The sequence below is a fragment of the Lepidochelys olivacea genome (assembly GCF_965140295.1).
Source record: "Lepidochelys olivacea isolate rLepOli2 genome assembly, chromosome: 12".
In the NCBI taxonomy this organism is placed as follows: domain Eukaryota; kingdom Metazoa; phylum Chordata; order Testudines; family Cheloniidae; genus Lepidochelys; species Lepidochelys olivacea.
This window is the reverse complement of record NC_140422.1, coordinates 38,617,718-38,639,630: the sequence shown is the minus strand read 5'-3', so window position 1 is coordinate 38,639,630 and position 21,913 is coordinate 38,617,718. Positions and strand designations below refer to the sequence as shown.

General features: G+C 44.8%; 1 protein-coding gene across 4 annotated transcripts in view; it reads right to left on the bottom strand.

Moving 5' to 3' along the window:
• The window catches only part of ZC3H18 (zinc finger CCCH-type containing 18), a 60,387-nt gene that overhangs the window by 3,810 nt on the left and 34,664 nt on the right, over nucleotides 1–21,913 (bottom strand). For 2 of the 4 annotated variants that reach the window (XM_084644560.1, XM_084644562.1), the window contains exons 10-17: nucleotides 12,305–12,505; nucleotides 10,965–11,090; nucleotides 9,738–9,839; nucleotides 7,876–8,019; nucleotides 6,425–6,577; nucleotides 4,112–4,266; nucleotides 3,247–3,443; nucleotides 1,716–1,812 (exon numbers count right to left, since the gene is read on the bottom strand). In XM_084644560.1, coding sequence (XP_084500686.1) covers nucleotides 1,716–1,812; nucleotides 3,247–3,443; nucleotides 4,112–4,266; nucleotides 6,425–6,577; nucleotides 7,876–8,019; nucleotides 9,738–9,839; nucleotides 10,965–11,090; nucleotides 12,305–12,505 — 1,175 coding nt within the window. Of the gene's footprint in view, nucleotides 1–1,715; nucleotides 1,813–3,246; nucleotides 3,447–4,111; nucleotides 4,267–6,424; nucleotides 6,578–7,875; nucleotides 8,020–9,737; nucleotides 9,840–10,964; nucleotides 11,091–12,304; nucleotides 12,506–21,913 lie in introns of all 4 variants that reach the window. The other 2 variants (XM_084644559.1, XM_084644561.1) reach the window with 1 other exon arrangement.

Below are 21,913 nucleotides of genomic sequence, written 5' to 3'. Positions count from 1 at the left end.
ATAAGAGTAACCTAGGAGTGTGTGATGCACAATGTGTTGCCCTCTCGCCCTCCGCCGGGAACTGCATGGAGCGCTATACCCTGTGCCTTCCAGAGGGATCTTTCCACTGGCTCGCAAGCCCCTGGGACACCTTTATATTTGCCCATGAACTGCCAGGCACACATGAATCGTGAGGAGAGGTGAAGCAACACAGGTTTGCTGTATTCAGGCAGTATGTTCGGTGCATTCTCCTTCACGGGCAGTCAGGCACTGGGAGGATGAGAACAGCCGTGCTTCTTAGCCCGCCTTTCCCATGTCCATCCAGCAATCCAAGAACTAGGATAAAACGGCTGTCTTTACTTCCCAGCTGGCTGAAGGCATGAATATCTGGTCTAGCTACACTGTTTCACTGAGTCCTAGTGATTTTAAATCTAGCCGAATTCTCCAAGTCACCGTTTCAGCAGTGGGATGGGACAGGGTTATGAGCACTCTAAGGATTTTTGCTGGCTCCAGGCCACAGCCAACGTAATATGCCTACAGTGAGAGATTAGGGAAAACACCATCACGTGTCACAGCCAGCTTCTGTACAACACTCAAGGCAAAGCTGCAACACCTCCACCATTGCCTGCTTCTTTGTTTTTCATTAGCAACAGCCAAGGCTGAAAGAAAGCAGGGTAATAGCTGGTTCTCCGACAGGTTGCATCTACAGGGCCCTAACCACTATAAAGGTGCTAATGGACGAGTTTGCAAATAGCTAGGATTCAGAGCTAACAAGTTACAAGAGAAAGGAAAAAGACTGGAGTCATGGTGTATTTTTATTACAGTCCCAGCCCAGATTTTGTCACACACAAGTGTATGGAAGTATCTGTTTCACAGGAATTAAGCAGGGTTAATATTATGTTCTGGCCCCTCAACCTTCTGTGCTCCCCTCATATGCCTTTAAAGCAAAGGGCAACACCACGAGCGGGGAGAGAGCTGGAGATGTGGGGGTTTCTAAAACCTGCTGACTCGAACAGCTGCATCAGTAACAGGCAGCGAGTGGACAGCAGGCCTGCATGCGATGAAGGTTTCCCCAGGACTCCCAGGAGACTAAAGCATAGTACAGGAAGGTGGGGGATTGTACAGCAAGTAACTGAGGCAAGATAATTATCTTGCTGTAGGTTTCAGAGTAGCAGCCGTGTTAGTCTGTATTCGCAAAAAGAAAAGGAGGACTTGTGGCACCTTAGAGACTAACCAATTTATTAGAGCATAAGCTTTCGTGAGCTACAGCTCACTTAGTGAGCTGTAGCTCACGAAAGCTTATGCTCTAATAAATTGGTTAGTCTCTAAGGTGCCACAAGTCCTCCTTTTCTTTTATCTTGCTGTAAAATCTAAAGTGGAGACCAGGCACTGATAGCCACAAGGTAGCCGGGGAGGCCAGTGCTATACTCGCCCCCTGGGGTTGACCTCACAGTAAATGAAAGTTCCTCCTCCCCACCATGTTTCGCCAGCAGGAGAGCATGACAAACACCCCTGTTTTTATTGGAGAAGACGCAGCCCTGGTTTGGAGAAATGAACTTCTGGCACACACCCTTCCAGCTAATGGAAGGCAGAGGCAGCGATCCCTTGGAATCTAACCTGCTGACCGCCTCATGACCAAATGACCTCCCCTAGCAGTTAAACTGCTGCCCGCAGAGCTACATTCAGGCCATGCCAGAGAGCATTTACCCTATCACTGCATCTCTCAGATTCCTCACCTCTGTCAGGTGACAGGTTAACCCGTTTGGCTGGAGGAGAGCCCTGTCTGTCTTTGTCTGCTGGCTCATATCTCTTCCTGCTTCCTTTGTCAGCCGCCTGAAATGGAAGGAAACAGATGATAGATTCGGATACATATATATCCCGTAGGGAGGAAACTGACGCAGCTGGGCGCTGTTCCTTTGTCATGGGCATCGCAATGCTTCCATACCAGTGGAACACACTGCCCCAGTACTTAAGGAGGTTTCCTTGCAGCAGGCTGGTAAACTGCTTTCCCGGGTACAAGCCACTTGAACAGCAAAGTGATCCCTTGGAGTCATGTGCCATTACAATGATCGGGAACAGCTCTTAGAGGTCAGACTGCGTTTCTGCTAACGGGGCATTTTACATCGAATCACAGGAAGTAAAAAGCTGCATTTTGTCTGGTCTCTTTTGGCTTGGCTCAGGATGATGACACGAGTACTAACAAGGTCTACAGGGCCATGTTTTTCTCTAGAACACGCCCCAATACAAGGGAAAGGGGATTCTACCACCACATTATGGCAGGGTCCGTGTAACATTTAGTAAGTCATTTATCATGTCCCCTTCACCAGAGAGGAGCCTAACTTGCTTAACAAGCGAGCTGTCGGAATCCCATCACACACAGAACACTCCTCACTGCAGTCGAGGGAGGAGAAGTCGGGAGAATGTCGCAAGCAGAATTCAGGGTAGCAGGAAATGACCACTCCAACTGAAATTATCCAGGTCATTTGGGTAACGCCCTCCTCCAGCATGAAGCCCCATGAGGGTGAACCACCACATGCGGTCGGGATCTTGACCGAGCTTCTCAGCCAAAGGATGGCAAACTCTAGGAGCATATTTTCTCCTAACGGCATGCTGGGGTATCAGGCCCAGCACTAACTACGAGGGAGTCACACCTAATAAGACACCAACTCCACCTTCTGCAGGACAGTCCTTTGGGGTCTCCACATTCATGCACTGACCCATTTTAATCTCTTTCAGTGATCACTTTTAGAGCCAGCCAGGCTAAGGAGAGCTCATTCCCAAGGCAGGCTCAGCACCCTTATGCAACACGAGTCAAGCTCGTAGAGATCACGCTTCCATATGGCTGCAGGTTGGCGAGGCTCAGACGGAGGCAGGAGAATCTGCAGTGAAAGGCACCGCGTGTGACCCTGCCTAGCTCAGGAGGCTCTCACGCTGAGATCTCAGGCCAAGGTGCTATATGGCCACAGGCCTAAAGAATGTGGCTCAGGGAAAGCGGGCAACAGCCCCTGATGGGGCAGGAGGAATGTGCCCCAGGGAAGCTTCCAGCACAGCCAGAAGTCAAGACATAGTGTACGCTGCCTAACAGGTTCTGTCATTTGACCGCTTTCCATAATCATGAGAACTTCAGAAGCAACTGCACACATTCCCAGCAGAGCTCTCCTCAGCAAGAGGGCAGCAAACTCTCCTCCACGGGCCAGAGAGCCAGCAATGGCCCCTTCCTCCCCCTGCTCTGAAAAGCTCTCCGAGAGCCATCACCCCACCTCTCACCTTATTCAACAGCGTCAATTTGATCTCTTTGTGGGCACTGAACCCCCCCTGCTGAGGCTGGGGCAGTGGGGGCTGCTGGGGTGGGAGCAGCTGCTGCGATTTACTCGCTTGTGTGGGTTTTGTTGATTTCAGGGGCTGGGCAGGCACCTCCCGTTTCCGTTTCTCCTCTTTAACACTGTCTTCTTTTTTCGATTTTCCTGCTGAAACCAGAATTCTAGTGTCAGCGATGCGCAATAAATCCTGCCCTGCCTTTTAAAAAGAAAGGCTCAAAGGATGGAAGGTGCTGCAGGGACCCATGCTGGTTCGCAAAGCCTACAGCGCCCGGATTAAAACCGGTGGGAAGCCAGAATTCCCCAGGGGAGAATAGTTAACATATTAGCAGACAAGGAATGAGAAGCTCTTGCAACAGACCGTGATGGGGTCTCAAATGAGCAAATGGGGAGTTTATGAGAGGAAATACTAGTCCCCCCAGGAAGAGAGAGCTGCACTGGCTCATCATCTCAGGGGAGCGAGAGTGAAAAGAGGATGAGCAATGGAAGGATGCTGGGGGAACGTGCACCAAAGCACATACAGGGTTTGTGAGGAAAGGAAGACCCCTTCTCAGACAGGCAGCCAAGCAGACACAGACAACAGTACAGAAATGATGCATAAGTCTTCCCGCTCAAGCTCATCACCTCTGCCTTCTCAGCAGCCATCCAGGGTGAAGCCTTTGGACTCTCCCAATCTATATCAAACCTCAGTTGCTCCCCACACTTTCATTTACCTCTGTGTAATGGGTTCCATGCTGTTTGCCATATCACCAAGTGAGCTCTCTGCAGATCTTGCCCCACCCCCTTCCCTCATTCTCAGAACTGGATACTTCTACCTTTCTTCTGCTGGGCTGGGGTCAAGGATCGGGAGCTGGCTGAGGACACTGGACTGGCCAGGTCGGCGTACATGTCTTCCGAGTCTGCACTGCGTATGGAACTGCTACTGGAGGAGGCACTAGAGACAGAGGAGACGCTGCTCACGCTCAGGGACCTGGAAAAGAGACAGGCACACTCACCACCTCCGCCCGCGGAGACCGCCACGAGGGCCTCTCGAATTCACACACGCGCCTGCTCGCTCATTCTCACGCCGCACCGAGGAGCGGTCACAAGGGCTGCAAAGGCGAGTGGCACTCAGGACAAGATAAGACTGTTGCAATATTATACTCAGAGACACGTATACAGCTTATTCATCCAGAGATATCAATAAAGCAAGAACTAGGGTAAGCCCTGGACTACACGTTTCAGGGATATAGTTCAGGTCAAGAGTGTCCCCATATCATTCACTCTGCCTGATGCACAAGTTGCCTGATACTTATTTACCAAGGAAGCTTTAAAAGACATGGATTCTCCAAGCTCGCGATTCAAGAGCTACATTCCAGAGGCCATAAGGTTCCCTTTTTGAAGGGCCACAAGACCACAGAGATGGAGAGAACAGCACAGGCAGAGGGGAAGATGGCTCACAAGATGGATGCTGTCTGATGACATGTTCCGCACAATTAAAATGCTGGAGAACGACTACTGTATTTTTTTGATACAGACTTTGTACTTTGCACTGGACCAGATAAAGATAAGATAGTGCCCGACCCCAAACCTTTGATCTATCGCAGGGAAATTCAGGGGAGGGCACATCACTTTAAAACAAATCACAAGCTCACAACTCAACAGTACCATGACAGAAGTGAGTTGTTAGAGGAGAGGGTGATGACTTGGTATCCCAGGAACCCAGGGATAGAATTTCGTCTCCAAAGGAGGGCGTGGCTACAGAATTGTGTCAGTAGTCTGTTTTGGTTTGAGTACATTCAGTACATTATTTCCTGTGTTCAAAAAGTGCTTTGGTCCTGGAGTATGAGTGGGCCCGGTGCTCTGACCGTGTCAGGCACACACTGTTTGCACACTGCTGGGGAAAGCAGCGCAGTAGCAAATATTAAGCCAGCTCTGTTTATGTTTCAGCAGGAACACCAGCACTCCCTGTCCATCTCTGCCCTCACACCATATCTGTGCTGTCTACAGTAAGTGTCACAAGGCAGGGATCTTACTTGCAAATACCTGCAAAGCAGCAGGCTCATCATTTGGTGCGGTGTAAGTAACAACTAAAGAAGTAGACATCTGAAATCCTAAACATAAACTTTACAGTGGGGTTAAGTTAAAAAGAGAGCATCTGAGAGGCAGACTCACCCCTAGCCTCTCATATCAGCCTTTGGAGGGCCTAATGAATCAGACCAACATTTAATAAACATGCTTACATTCCTGGAAAAAAAATGTAGCCATTCAACCGTGTGGCTCTGCAGTGCACAAAGGTGCGAATTGGCTCTGATTTGAACCACATTCTGCTCCATTGTATAGACCACACCGACCATACTACCCAAGGGCTTAAGAACTTTAGATAGAAAAAACGGAGCAGCTGCTTATGGGGTTGCAGAAACACTCTTGTGTATGAACAGGTTTCACAAGTTAATCTAAATATGCTTTTGAAGGGGACTCATTTCAGGACTATCAGAATTTGTCAGTCACTGGGCTTTGGAGGGAGCCAGACACAGCACACCCATTCATGTCAAAGAAATGAATGGTGTCTTGGGGCAAAACGTGCAACGGGAACCATTCTTGCAACCTTATTTGCCATTAACAGCGCAAAGCACCACCACGAGCCAGATCTATTAGATGCTTTCTGATAAGCGGTGCTGACATACCAGGCATCAGCCCTAAAGAGATCCAACAGTGAGATTTAGAGAAAAGTTTAGAATAGCAGCATTGTGTAAGATGAATGCCTATTGCCGTAGAAAAACAAACACCCTGGAATTTGTATTTACAACAGCAAGGTAAACGTTCAATTAAGATTTGAAAACAGGGGGAAGAGAGGCTTCAGCCCCAAATTAGAGTGAAAATGGATAATTCAGGGCACATTGACAATAATTTCATTATTTCCTAGAATAAGCAACATGGCAGCTGTTAACATTGTTTTCATTTTTCAAAATTTAAGACTCATTTATATACTCTGGGCAAAGGCATCTTTCCTTGTACTGCACACACCTGCTAGGAAGGTGGTTTCCTGCACTGTGAGCTCTCAAACGTGTCCAGTACAACACCGGCACATAACCTGGGTCGGTTAACCGTTATGAGCAAGTGTGAAACTGAAAGTGACAGTGCTTTACCTGGATTTTCTGGACCCAGATGGGGAGGGGGACACTGAGGCAGACGTCGACCGGGAATGAGACCGGGAGAGAGACCGAGACAAGGACCTAGATCGGGAACTGGAGCCGCTATAGCTGCTGGCACTGCCACTGATGCTGCCACTTACAGTCCGCCTGCAAGAGAGCAAAAGAAGCCATTCTCATCTGATTCTACTCAGCAATAAAGCAGGGCTGCTTTTTGTGCATTTCAAGAGGCTTCCAATGCAGTTATTTACATACATTGACTGACACTCGACAATACAGCAGAGAATTCTGTTTTGTCAGTCAAACAGATTTCCCTGTCCTGGCCATGCATCCCCGCTTCCGAACAGCAGATATTTCGTGAGAGACTGAATGGTGCTGGGTGGAGCAGGACACAGAACAGCACCTCTGTCCTGTCCTATTGCATCAGTAGCGAATATTTCCTAACAAAAAAGTGTCAACTGCACAAGATTGTGGGGCTGACTTGTAGCGTGGACTATAGAAATATCAAACTCGCCACTCGCTACTTAAAGTTTGGGGTGACAAGCTAACTGGTACCGATCTTCTAAATTTTCACATTAGGGACGGTTTATTTCCTTTTCCTTCTGCGAACACTGACACCCATAACAGTCATGTAAGGGATCATGCAGCGTCTAAGGACTCCTAAGAGTAACCTGTTCCAGTAAAGGAACCATAACCCACTTTTCTAAGGGGAGAGGAATCCCAGCAACCAGAGACAGAAGTAACTCAAGGTTTCCAGTACTGTTCTCTAGTCACTATTAAGGAACAAGGGGAACAGCTCCATTCAAAGCTAAGAATTGACCTAGGAAGCTTGGCATTGAAAGGAAAATAGAATTATGGCATAGAACTTTATTTTTATTGATTTAAAACACCAGGATCTAAGGAAACTGTTGTTTGCCCTCAAAGGGCACATCAATTTAGCTAGGTCTGAGGGAAGTTCCACATTTTTGAAGTCACATTTCCTTCTGAGTTGGCACAGTAGAAATCTTCTCTTTAATTTATTAAGCATCAGATGCAGGCCAGCACCCAACTCTGCAGCCCCGAGTCCTTCCCTCCCTTTACTTCATTATGGAGCATGACCCTCTGAATTCAACGTAGCTCTGAGCTTCCTTTGCTTCCTCAATGGCTGGACTAACCAATCAGTTGCTCTAAAATGTGTGCTTACCCTATAATATGAGCGTTTCCTATTGGTACAATTCAAGGATTCCACCTGCTGTTCTCATTCAACAGGTCTCTAGAGAGATCGGCCTGGGTTTTTTTTTTTATTGCATGCAAGTAATACATTCTGCCCCTTTTTTGGTTCCCCTGCTATCCAAGGGGACAGATTTCTCCTCTAAGTCAGAGTGAGTTCTTGGTTAATTCCTCAATTAGCAATTACCGGCTCTTCATTTCTATGCATGATCAAACCCCATCTGCCCAGGTTCTCCTACCTCCTGGGTGGAGTCCTCGTTTGACGTTCCTTCCTTCTGGCCTCTCTGTTATCCCCCGGTTTGGCTGGCTCTGGTGCAACTGTTGCAACTTTAGTCAATGGTGGTGGGACTGGAAGGGCACCTACTTTCTTCACAGATTTCTCACTGCAAAGTTAAAATGGAGTTTTGATACTCTCGTGTATGATCAAACACCATGGGCATGTAACACGGGGATTTTCAGGAGCAACGTATTTCCCACTGCTGAAACATTATACAATTCCTGTTACCATAGCCTTTTGGAAAAGTCAACGTAAACCATATTTCACAGAAACACTCGGACACTACAAAGCCCCTTAACAAGGGCAGTTTATTGCATTCTAACATGAAAGATTTTTAAAGAGATCAGCTATTATATAAACAGGCAGTGTTACGGCGACAACGTACTCCAGCAGTTTACAGTTCCACAAGTTCCCCTTGGAATTGGTTACTTATGATACACAGGTATCTGAAACAAACGTCTGCTTACAAGTTGTGGGTCAGACTTTAGACACACAGAACTAATTTGTGTGCAAATAACCAGTTCGCTTACCCGTACTGGACGTTTGCATGCTAAGGTTGCGTGCAAATGTATGCATCGATTTGTGCATGCCTCATTTTGAAACTCTGATCCTAGACTTTTAATCTTGCACTTTACAGTGTGCAGTAAATAGCAGACGTGTGCATTGCCTTTAAGCTTTTATACTGAACATACCAAATAGGAAAGGGGTCATTTCAGCACATTTCCAGCATTACTCTTCTTCAGGCCCACGATGAGCCAATCACTTACATAATAGTTGGCAATTGTCCAGCGTTCACTGTGATAGTGATGTCACACCCATTATTAACCAGCAGCGGAGCTGGCTGGCTGCAAAGGCTGTTAGTTTCTCCCTTTTGCTACCTATTTCATATTCTTATTTTATAACCTGCAGAACACAAATATTAAATACGTGCTATGTTTGACCAGGAAAAGAAAACGCGCCATTTTAGGCAGCTGTGGGGTTGCAATGCTGTTCTGCAGTAGATGCAATATTACCAGAAGAGAACATATAAAGGCATCACTCCACATGGGACTCAATCCATCAGAAGGCACGCCATGGGCTCAGGAAAGTGAGTAAACACTGAATTAGAAATGGGCTGAAGTAGTCATGTGCCCTGCTGGAGCATTCAGCCTGACCTCCAAGTTGTAACTTTTGGAAAAATTTCCATATCACCTTTAAAAACAATGACCTCAGCATATAGCAGAGAAACATTCCCCAGGATAACCACGTGTACTATGTTAGTGTGACAGAAGTGGGTGAAATATGAAATATAGGCCTATTAAAAAAAGCACAAGGGGTGACATAAGCTACTAAACCAATATTTTACGTTTACAGAGCTATTGTACTTGTGTTAATTCATACCCAAGAATTTGCAAACAGACACACCCTAACTGTATACAGCTATATTTCTGCTCGCTAGTTTAATGATATGTGTAATACACACTAGCTTTAGTCACATGCTTTATATCACAGAAACCCTTCTACAAGAGTGTCATTCAGATTTCGTATCTGTACACACCCAATTTACAAATCAGTCTGTGTGTACATATGGACCATTTACATATACCCATATGTGTAGCTTGTGTACATGAACTATAATACAATTAAGGGAATACAATTAATCAAAGACTTAAATGCAAGTGTCAATCGATACAAATAACATTCTGTATTTACAGTTTTCAGTAGGGTGGGTGATTTCAGAACCAAAAGTCAGAATCGTATCCCGGGACCCTTTAAGGGCCAAGGTGAAACTACAGTTTGAGGGCTCTCCTACACCATCTCTTCCAAGTAGACAAGAAGTCTTACCCTTTTCCAGCAGGTGGTGCAGGCTCCCCTTTAGCTTTCACAAGCGCTTTGTGTGGAGATGGCGTTGGGGAAGGTGAAGGGGAAGATGAGAAGGATCGCGACCTGGGCAATTAAATAAAAAAAGATTAGCTCTGGGCGGAAGAGAAGGTGTACATCATTCAACTCAGTCCCCGGGATCGCAGAAAGGTTCTCTCACTTGTGGTCTCCAGGCCTTTCAGGTGTGGGGAGTACCCTCTTCTTATTTGTACCTTCTCCTTCCCTGGGTTAAGTGGCTATATTGCACGGACTACTTTTAGTGGGACAAAACTTGTTCTCTTAGTGTCCTACCTGCCCTCTGCTCTAGATGCCAGTATGGGAGATAGGAATTCTGAGGCACAAATTGGATGTTAGCCAGAAAGTGACTAGCTCTCAGCTATTCCATCTTAATGCTTGGGTCCAAGTCCTCCATACTCCATTTCAGGCTTCAGGTCCACAGGCAGGCACACCGAATGGGTTTTTATTGAGAGAGAAACTAGAGATGAGATCATGCTTGCAAGTGTGAATTCTATTTCAAGTCCCATGTATTCCTGCTCTGGCCGAGACACTCCAAATGCAATCTACAGTCACTTAGATAGGAGCAAAAAGACTGGGGAACGGATTAAGCTCTTGCGATTTCCTGAAACGTGAGGGGAACAATCAAGCAGAGTATAGCAAAGCCGAGAGAGCCAAGTGCAGAAGTTATTTCCTGGACTGGCACTTAAACAGTAACTCAACCAACTAACATTAAAAAATTACAGAATTTAGTTAACAACTTTGCAAGACTTTCATTTCCAGGTCTTTTAAACAGTGAAGATGATTCTTTCAGACCTACTGTGTATGAACAGGAGGTACAGAAAGTATCAGTGGGAAAGAAGCAACGAACAACAGCGTCCACAGAGAGAGCAGTAGGCCCGTCCACTGAATGGAGCTGTTTGGTGAGAAAATTTTAAACACTGTTTTGAAATAGAGGCAGTGCATGGTCTGTAATTATTCCAGTATTTTAGTTCCCAGTAATTATCTTTATACGCTGATCTTGCTGTTTAAGATCATCGTTGGTTTGACTATTTTTGTTTCAGATACTGGTTTTGTATCTGCTTTTAATATCTGAGTAACACAAAGAAAAGATTTTAAAACTAAGCACCCTATTTATTTATTTTGGTGAGTAGAAGAAAGTTGCAGCTGTTGCATTAGAAGCCAAAGAAACAGTACCTTGACCTGCTGCCTGAGAAAGAACTGTGTCTGGAAGAGTGACTAGAGTAGGAGCTGTAGGAAGAGGATCTGGAACGAGATCGTGAAGAACCAGAACCAGAATAGGAGGATGAGCGAGAAGACGACCTGGAAGAAAAAGATTAACAACTCATTTTGGGGAAAACAAAATTTCTCATTTTCACTGTTTAGTTTCAGGGACTCTCCTGAACATCATTCAAACCTCCCACCCCCATCTTCAAGACCAATCCAGGGACATATTACCCTATAGATCTATAATCTCTCTCCCTGCACCCCACGCCCCTCATTTCCTGCTTCGATGAAGAGGGCTCTCTTGCAACCACCACACCAGCCATCTGGAACAGGCTGACCACCTTCCTCTGCCCGAGTGACTCTCCATCCCTTTTTGGGAAAGGGCAGCTCAGAATCCAGCTCTTCTATATGATCTTCAACCACGTCACCACCAGCTTGTTCCCCGGTGGGCCAGGATGGCCTGACCACCGCTGATCTGAGTGGGGGGAGGAATCCAGAGAATGCAGCAGTTCTTAAGATAAAGGTATGTTGGGATTTATCTTATCAGTGTTTTATACCCATTTCAGAGCCAAATCATATCAGTTTGGCGTGCTCTGTGTATCTCAAGTTCGCTTGAGGTCCTTTTTCTTTTTGGAAACCCAAAGTTCAAATCTTTAAAGGGAGTTAGGCTCAAGCCGGTGTCCAAATTCTCCCTGATTCAGTACCTGCTTTCCACGGGGCTGTTCTGTCCTCTATGGCTCTATTCGACCGGGCTCCTGGGCTCCACAGTCTCCATGCTCCCAGCTTTTACCAGACTCTCCTTCAGCACTCAGAGCACACCCTTCCTATCACCAACCCTCCCGCTGCTACCCCTGGAGTGAGCTAGGTTGATTTATATGGGCCACATACCCCACCCCCCAGCAGCTGTTGCAAGGATTAGTGACTAGAGCTGAACTTCACTCAAGTTCTAATTTTCTGGGGTAGTCCACTACCTACAGCTGCTTCTTGGAAGACTTCCTCTTGCTCCCAATGACAGTTCACTGTTGCAACCCACTAAGCTGTAAACCAATGTGTCCCACACCAGTGTTTACAATTACCAGTGCTCCAAGCCTCTCATCTCCTCCTGTTACCACCTGCTTGCACCCCATTCCCACTGCTATACAGGTCTAGGAATGGTACATGGAAATATTCAATTGTGCTCTAACAGACCAGCAAGACTTGCAAGTGCCCGTCGAAATGGCTGCTCTATTGGACAGGTAACCATATCACAGGAATAATCCAAGGGAGGCTCACGTGTTCGCTCTCCCTCCGTCTCCCCTGCTTCCATTTACCTGGAAGAACCAGAGGCAGATGCTGATGACGCAGAGGGTTTCCGGCGTCTGCGTGCACGGCTGGGAGAGGCAGACATTCCAAGTTTCTTCTTGGGCGACTTGGATCGGCGCCATGGGTCTTTCCATTCATCTGCTCTCTTGGACTGAGAGCTGGTGGTTGTAGTTGTCTCCTTTTCCTTCTTTGGTGGCTCAGGTTGACGGCTGGAAAATACATATGTTTTTAACTACCTGGCATTCTCTCACATGTATAAATATCTTCCAAGTGGTAATACAACGTAAAACTTGATGGCAAGGGAGACATTCATTTCTCATGTTCATCTGTTTCACGGTTGCAGCCCCAGGCTCAGTCCGACAGGACTTTTGTACAGCATTTACACAGAACGCAGATCATTTAGGACAGGTATGCAGAGCAGTATTAGGCTTTTGTTCCATCCCTCCATATAGCATTACTGTCCGTTTCCAATGCCACTCTTTGATATACGCTATTTAATGCAAGGTGAGTGGTGGACATGGTGATAAACCATGACTTGACCTAGGTTTTCACACTGCGTCCATAACCATATCTGAGCATCTGACCGTGACTCTCTGCATTTATTCCCGAGACCTAGCTGACCACTGCAGGGCCTGTTATTTGTATTTTGATAGCCCTGGCTGGTACTGTTAGGAACTGAGTTGCCATTTTGTTAGGTCTAGTACAGATGCATAGTATGAATCAGTCCTTGCTCCAAAGAGCTTACAGTCTAAACCAACAAATCAGAGGACAATAGAAAGGAAGCATTATCCTCTTTTTACAGATGGGACATAGAGGCACAAAGGGTATGGCTACACTGTAATTAAAATCCCGTGGCTGGCCCGTGCCAGCTGACTTGGGCTCATGGGGCTCAGGCTGCGGGGCTGTTTAACTGCAGTGTAAATGTCCGGGCTCAGGCTGGAGCCCAGACTCTAGGACCAACAAGGTGGGAGGATCCCAGAGTTCTGGCTGCAGCCTGAGTCAGCTGGCATGGACCGGCCGCGGGTGTCTAATCGAAGTGTAGACACACCTAAAGTGATTTGCCCCAGGGTCCCACGTGGTCTGTTGGCCCAGTTGTTCCCCAGGTGGCTTGGGGAGATAGCAAGGTGATGCTGGGTGCGTGTAATCTGCAGTGCCAGATCTACCACTTCATAACTGAATTTAGTCTACTGAGAATCTTATTTTAAACTGTCCAGGGACTGCTAGATCTCAGAGGCCAAGGTGCCAAGATTACCAAAGATCTCAACTCAAGGGTGTTTCACCCTTCTACAGCACTCTAACCCTCACTCTCAAGAGCTTTTTGAAAGAAACCACCCACTGAATTCTCAAAAGACACGAAGTCACTGACTCCAGGTTCTGATTCATCAGAGACAGCACATCGTCCACACTGAGCACGAGCTTGGACTGAGTAAGCCCAAGAAAGCAAACCTGCTGCATACACCTATGGCCTAGTTTGATACAGTGCTTTCTCCCTGCTTACACTTCCTGGAGAGGATTTTTGCCTGGAAAAAAAAAAAATCACAACAGGAAGCCTGGTTTCCATATATGCTTCTGTTATTGACTCAGCAGTGAGCATACAGCCAGGTGAACACCAAGGGGGAAATGATGCTTCTGTGTGGGCATTTCCATGGTTAGTCTTTCCTCAAGAGCTACCTGCTTACTCAACGTATAGTAACACCCAGCAAACTGGTTCAACTCTCTATCATCAACTAGTCCTGGCTCTGGTCCAGTTAATATCCTGCAGGGATATCTGACAGCCAGCATTCAAAACTATGCTAACAGGCTACAAAAATTCTTACCAGACTAAGGACACTCCTTTTTCTCAGGTCTACTTCAGCCTACACTTGTTCAACAGCTACATCTCAACTACACCCAGTCTTTCTTTAAATGAAAGCCATTCCAGTTATTGAGGCTAGTAGCCCATGCAACCTACCCTGCTGTGTTTTCAAGTGGATTTACACACGTACAAGACACCATGTACTCCATGGTAGTGTTGGCATGTAGGCAGTGAAGAGAAATAAAAGAAGCCAGCTCTTTGTGGCTTCAAGAGGGTTGCTGACTCATCTCAGACTGCTGCTGGCTCATGATGTGAGGAAAGATGGTCACAGCAGGGAAAGACTCTAGGTGCACAGTGAATGGTGAATGGAGAGAAAGTAATCAGAGACAGGGTAGCTTGCATGGGATTTTAGGCATATTTGATCTAAACTTCAGCGTGTCTTGCAGCTTTATGCCTCATAGAGCACAGAGATACCACACAGAATGGGAACTACAAGTCTGCTTGCAGTAAAGTAGTCAGCATGAACCTTGACCATGCACTCTGATAGTAACTCCTCTCTCCAGGATACCAGCCACATAAGGTGCTCTGTGTATATGAAGTCGCTGTATATCCTAGACAGGGGGACATTAATGTGTTCACTACTGAAATATCCAGCATGGCAATACTTCTGTTCCACTATCAAGAGACTTTCATGATGAGGTTTGTTCTGCTCCAATGGAAATCTGCGTGCTAACTATTAATGCTCCGTCTTGCTGCTTTGTGCTGGGGATAGGGTGAAAGACAAAGGAGGATGGCTCATACTTATTAAGCCATAATTCAGTTAGCCCATTTATCAACCTGTGGATTCCCTCAGATTTGCCCTATTCAAAATGAAAAGCAGAATGTACGTCATTTGCATTTATAGCACATGGATCATCCTGTAGTTACATGAGCTCCTCATCTTCCAGTTTGTAGAATTTAATAAAAATAGGATTTATTCATCAATATAAACATTCAAAAGAATCTATTCACCCCCTGCTGAAGTGAAGCTACAGCTGAGGTGGAACGCAGTGATTGTTTAGAAGCCAGGACTGGCTTTAGGCACCAGCAAAGCAAGTACATGCTTGGGGTGACACAATTCCTGGGGCGGCACAATTCCAAGGGCGGCATTCCGGCCACCCCCGCTTTTTTTGTTGTTGCTTGGGCAGTTGTGCTCTCGGAGCTTGGAGTGGCAAAAAACCTAGAGCCGGCCCTGTTAGAAGCACACAGCCAAGTGACTGTACAGCTCAATTTAAGAAGTCTGTTCCAACTGATGCCGCATGAGGTTATTAAGGAACCAGAACATAATTAACCAAATTGGAATTTGGTCAGGACATAAAAGGAAAAACCCTTCTTTTGCAAAAAAGCACCCTAAAATCTTGAGTGACCTCAAGTAGCGAGGGCCTCAAGTTTCCACTGACCTGAAATATGAAACCTCTAAGTAAAGAAACTCCCAGGGAAGCCTCAATGTACATATTAGAAGGCCCCTTCATTCTTTTTCACTTAGGAATTACTTCTGGTAAATTGGTATCAGGCACTCCAACCAATGTAAGAGTGTTTATACAAGGCGGCTGCCCAGATTTAACTAAATCAATTTCTAAACAGAGTTAAATTAGGACAGCTGTCTGGGGAAGACAAGGGCTGAGAAACAGGTGAATGTAAGTCAGACAAGGTGGGGGAAGTAGTATTTTGTTTTGGTGGTGAGAGACAAGCTTTCAAGCTTACACAGAGCTCTTCTTCGGGTGTTGGCCCTGGTCTACACTACAAACTTAGGCTGGTACAACTACATCGCTCAGGGCTCGCCTACACTTACAGTGCTGCAGGGGCACAGCTGCCCCGCTGTAGTGAGTAGCGAAGATGGTATCTACACCAACTGGAGAAGTTCTTTTGTTGGCGTAGGGACTCGACCTCCTTGAGAGGTGGTAGCTACGTTGATGGGAGTAGCCCTCCCATGGACATACCACTTTCTACACCAGGGGTTAGGTTGCTGTAACTACATCGCTCAGGGGTGTGGATTTTCCATGCCCCTGAGCGATGTAGTTAAGTTGGTAGCGTAAACCAAGCCTCGGGGGTGATATGGTGTTTGCGTCTTGTCTTATTTTTCAGTATGAGTTCAATTGAGTGCATAGTGATTGTCTGGCTTCACCCACCTAGTTGCTATTGGGGCATTTAGTGCACTGGATGAGGTACACCACAAGTTGTGATAGGTATGTGCAGGACTCACAGATCTTGAAAGGTGCTGTGGGGTGTGTGTGTTGATTATTGTAGCAGTGGAGATATGCCTGCAGGTTTTGCAGCTGTTGTTCTGGCAGGGTCTGGTGGCACTTTGAGTTGGTGTGTCCTGGTCTGTGGGGAGCTTGCTTGTGATGATGAGCTTGGAGAGGTTGGGGGCTTGTTTGAAGGCCAGAAGAGGGGGCTTAGGGAAGATTTCTTTCAGGATGGGGACTCCATCGAGTATGGGTTATAGTAGTTTGATGATACCCCGTACGGGTTCCAGTGTGTGTGTGGGGGGTGGGGTGGGTGACAACTATGGATGTGCAGTTGGAAGAGGTTTTATTTCTGAATTGAAGCACGTTCTCTTGGGATATCTGGATGGCCTGTTGCATGATGTGATCAACTTCTCTGGTCGAGTGTCCCTGTTTGGTGAAGGCGGTTTTGAGTGTGTTTAGGTATATCTCGGACTTTCTCCTTGGAGTGCCTGGCTGTAGATAACAGATTTCTTGGTGCGTTTAGGGTGGTTACTGGATCTATGAAAGCAGATGTGGTGATCGCGGGTTTGTTGTATGTAGCTGTCTGTAGAGTTCCATTGTTGAAGCCTATTGCATTGTTCAGGAAGTTGATGCTGGTGTGGCAGTGTTCCAGAGAGAGTTGAATGGAAGGGTGGTGGTTGTTGAATCTGTGGTGGAAATCTATGAGGGAGTTTACGTCGCTGGTCCAGAGGATGAAAATATCATTGACGTCTCTCAGGTATATCATTGGTTTTGTGGAGCATTTGTGAACCTAAGTAGCAGTCAGAGTCACCTGTTTGGAGTTTACCGCCCAACTACATTCAGAGAATTAAATCACAACAGGGAACAATCCTGCACTGCCTGGGGGATGGACTAGAACCAGATGGCTTAATAGGTCCTTCCCATCTCTAATTTCGATTAATCCCTAAAGTGACTAGACGTCAGTTATAGAAAACGGAAGACACATTAATTTGGAATTTCAAATTGTGGTGATCAAGAAAAGGATTCAGGCTGAGCTTGTTTTTGCCAGGGAAAGAACACGGAATAAAGCTAACCATGCTGGAAATGCGGTCAGACTGCCGATCACCACTGCACACAGCTTAATCTGCAGCTCTCAAACAATCCAATTCTAGGACTTTGTTGAAGCATGTCATTTAAATCCATGAGGAAATTAAAAGAGGAAGTCTGACCTCGTGCCCCAAGTTCTCCCCCCAATGTATTTATGCAAATTACTGTAAGCATTTCTAATCTAAGGCCAGGAAAATAACTTAGAGAAAGTGCTTCCTTCCCCTCCCCCACACATGACATCAGTCTACCACAGGTAATGCAATCTTATCACACAACAATACCAAGGGATGTCAAAAGCTTCAGGGCTATTGTTCTGAAGTGTACCTACATTTCCATTTTTGAAAGAGGAAACTCCATCTTTATTATTTGAAAATAATTATTTTCTAGCAGGAAGGTAAACTTTTAAAGTGCATTGATATCAGCACACATTCTCCAGCAACGTACAATGGAATTTTACAGCAGGAAATAAAAACCAAGGAATGTTTGGAAGTGTTTGTCTGAACAGCCATTAAGGTTTAGTCACTTAAAACATATATAAATATGTTTTTATATATATAAAAACATATAAAAATATGTTTTTATATATATATAAAACAGTCACTTATATATAAAATTAAGCTCTGTATAGATGTGTATTACCAGATTTTTAAGTCTCTTAGTATGCTATGGGAGATTAATGACTTCAAATTTGGTCATTTGCATGTGCAATTACCCAGTTTGGGCACAGGTGTGAAAATCTGTTCCTTGCAGTGCTATCAATTATAAATGTTAATGTGCCACTGAAATGGATGGGAACAATTTGCATCTCTTGGAGCATTTCAGGCCAAGACAGAACTATGTCCATCGTGTCTGGAAGCTTTTCTTCAAAACCACAAAGGACAAACTCTAAAATTCAATAAAGCAAACGCTTTCATGCTGTAGAATCGGAATCTATCACCGAGACTGGTATAAATATATTTAGGAAACGGGACCTGTCTTGCGGGCTGGGTATTTGACACTTTAGAGCTACAGCCTTCTCCGTTGCGGGGGTACAAGTGAAAGTGTCTAGTCACTCTGCCTCATTCTTTACAGTAATTTTATAAGAGCGGCACACATTCTTTCTAGTAATTCCAGCTTTGAACGGCTACTAAGAGAAGGTCCTCTTAGGTACTCCCTTTGGTCCACATTCAAGTCACACAAGCCACTTGCTGATCCCAGCTTATGTTCACAAAAATCTTTCGTTTTTATTGTGAAAGTAGTGGACAAGCCTGTATAGGTAGGAAGTCTTTACAGGGATGCTAAACTTTAACAAAAGCTACCGTCAATGGAAGCGTTTTCACTGAAACCTTTTAAAAGTTCCATTAATTCTAAAAAAATCATTTCTCTGCAGCAACATTGCAGCGGTGTGCTAGTCCATGAACTTGACTTTGAGGCAGACTTAATAGAACTGACACTGACTAGCCAATCTTCCGTGCCTAGGCTAAAATATAAAGTGTCAGAGAAAACAAATAGGAACAAGGAAACATTTTCTACATCATCATTAACAGTCTACGTTTGTCAAAAATGTGAGATTTTTAAAATGGAATGTTTAGAAGTTTTTAATCTAGCAATGCTTCAACATGACAGCTAAGATTACTCACAAAACAAAAAGGGATGTTAGATGCAAACCCCAGCCCGTCACACAATTTTGTATATTAGGATGAAATCCTGTTACTGACTACAATAGAATATTGTGCTGCATTTCTGAGATAATACCAGCTGTTAGAATACACAGTATCTACCCAGAAAGGACACAAAAGCAATTGAAATCAAACAGCAATGCAGAGGTGGTTAACCAAGACCTACTAGGAAAGACAACACTGACCGAGGAGCACTAAAAATTATGAACTCTTCTTGCTGAATGCCAGCTCTGACAGGTTGCAACAGCATGTGTCTCACAGTTGTGAATCACGCTCAGTTTGCATTGCCTTATTTTGAACCACTTTCTTCTGGGATCAGCCTATTCTAACACTTTCCAGTTTGCACACTGTGGGTGACCAGATGCAACTGCACTGGTTGGTTCTAAACTCAGAAAGTTACACTATTCTCTAATGCACCCACCACAGAGAGTAACTGTCACGATACAAGTTATTTTCATCTCGGATCACAAACTAGCTCAAGATTTCCATAAACGTACAAATACATTTGTATTTTTTTGGGGTGATACTGAAAATCTAGCAGGGATTTTTTTTTGGAGGGAGTTGTCTGGGAAGCTGGGTGGAGGACTTAATTTTTGGTCCTGCGGTACTGAGAAAATTGATATAAGCAGCAAAAGGACACCAGGAGAAATCTATGGCCAGCAGAATTAAGGTCAATACGGAGTTTTTAAAGATTCTAGAAACTAAAAGAATCCTGACAATGGTATTGGGTCATTACTAGATGGAAATGGCAGAATCATCATAATAATGCAGAAAAGGCAGAAGTGTTCAATAAATATTTCTGTTCTGTATTTGGAAAAAAACCAGACGATATAGTCATGTCATATACGATGACACTCTTTCCAGTCCACTAGTATCTCGGTAGGATGTTAAACAGCAGCTACACGAGTAAGACATTTTTAAATCAGCAGGTCCAGATAACTTGCATTCAGGAGTTTTAAAAGAGCTGGCTGGGGAGCTTGCTGGACTGTTAATGTTGATTTTCAGTAAGTCTGGAACCAGGGGAAGTGTCAGAAGACTGGAAGAAAGCTAATAATTAAAAAGAGTGAACAGGATAATCTTGTGTAATTATAGGCCTGTCAGCCTGATGTTGATCCCGGGAAAGATAATGGAGCAGGTGACACAGGACTTGATTAATAAAGAACTAAAGAAGGGTAATATAATTAATGCCAGTCAACATGGGTTATGGAAAATGGATTTTGTCAAACTAACTTGATTTCTTTTATGAGATTACAAGTTTGGTTGATAAAGGTAACAGTGCTGATACTTCTGTAAGGCATTTGATTTGATAGTGGATGACATTTTAATTAAAAATTAGAAAGACATAAAATGAACGTGGCACACATTACATGGATTAGAAGTTCGCTAACTGATTGGTCTCAAAACATAACTGTAAATGGGGAGTCATCATTGAACAGGTATTTCTAATGGGGTCCCACAGGGACTGGTTCTTGGCCCTATGCTATTTAACATTTATATTAATGACCTGGAAGGAAACAAAATCATCACTGCTCAAGTTTGCAGATGACACAAAAACTGGAGGACTGGTAAACAATGAAGAGGACAGGTCACTGGTACAGCGTGATCTGAACCGCTGGTAAGATGGGGTCAAACAAACAGTATATGTTTTAATACAGTTAAACGTAAAACGTCTACATCAGGGAACAAAGAATATAGGCCATACTTACAGGATGGGGGACTCTATCCTGGGAAGTAGTGACTCTGACAAAGATCTGGGAGTTGTGTTGGATGATCAGCTGAACATGTGTGACACCAGTGTGACACGCTGTGGCCAAAAGAGCTACGGCAATCTTTGGATGCATAAAAAGGGGGATCTTGAGAAGGAGCAGAGAGGTTATTTGACCTCTGTATTTGGCACTGGTGTGACTGCTGCTGGAATCCTGTGTCCAGTTCTGGGGTCCAGATTTCAAGAAGGATGTTGATAAATTAGAGAGGGTTCAGAGAAGAGCCACACGAATGATTAAAGCATTAGAAAACCTGCCTTATAGTGATTAAGCTCCTTAAGTCTATCTATTTAGCTTAACAAAGAGAAGGTTAAGGGGTGACTTGATTTAATATCAAATTAAAGTATTTAATAATGGGATCTTCAGTCTAGCAGAGAAAGGTATAACATGATCCAATGGCTGGAAGTTGAAGCTAGACAAATTCAGACTAGAAATAAGGTGTGACTATTTTAATGGTGAGAATTATTAACCATTGGAACAATTTACCAACGGTCATGGCAGATTCTCCATCAGTGGCAACTTTTAAATCAATTTTAGAAAAACATCTAATCGCTCTGCTCTAGGAATTATTTTGGGGCAGTTATCTGACCTGTGCTGTAGAGGAGATCAGACTGGATGATCACAATGGCCCCTTCTGGTGCCCTGGACTCTAAGAGGACATCATTCAATATTCGCTTTTACTATCCATTTTAGAAAAAGGGTTATAACTATCCCCCATGGTGAAGACCAATGTAACGATTCTTAGCAGCATCACCATTCTCAACCACTCCCTTTGCTGCCAGGGGGGCCACTGCACCAGACTCCAAATACTTGAAGCGTCAGATTTGTTTTTACGTTTCTGGGTATTTGATCTTCAAATCCTCTTCCATCCCTCTCAATTTCCATCTTACATTTTGCTGGTCATAGTTTCTGTTCTATTAACTTCCTTTGGGGAAACTCCTGTGTTAATGCACTGAATGCCATTTACTAGTAATTATAGTTGTCCTTGGTACACCAACGGCAAAGATCCTTAATATTTCAGTAGTTGCATCATGCTTTTGGCATGGTCTCTGTGGAACTGGGCTTTCAGAGCTCTTTAGTCACGAAT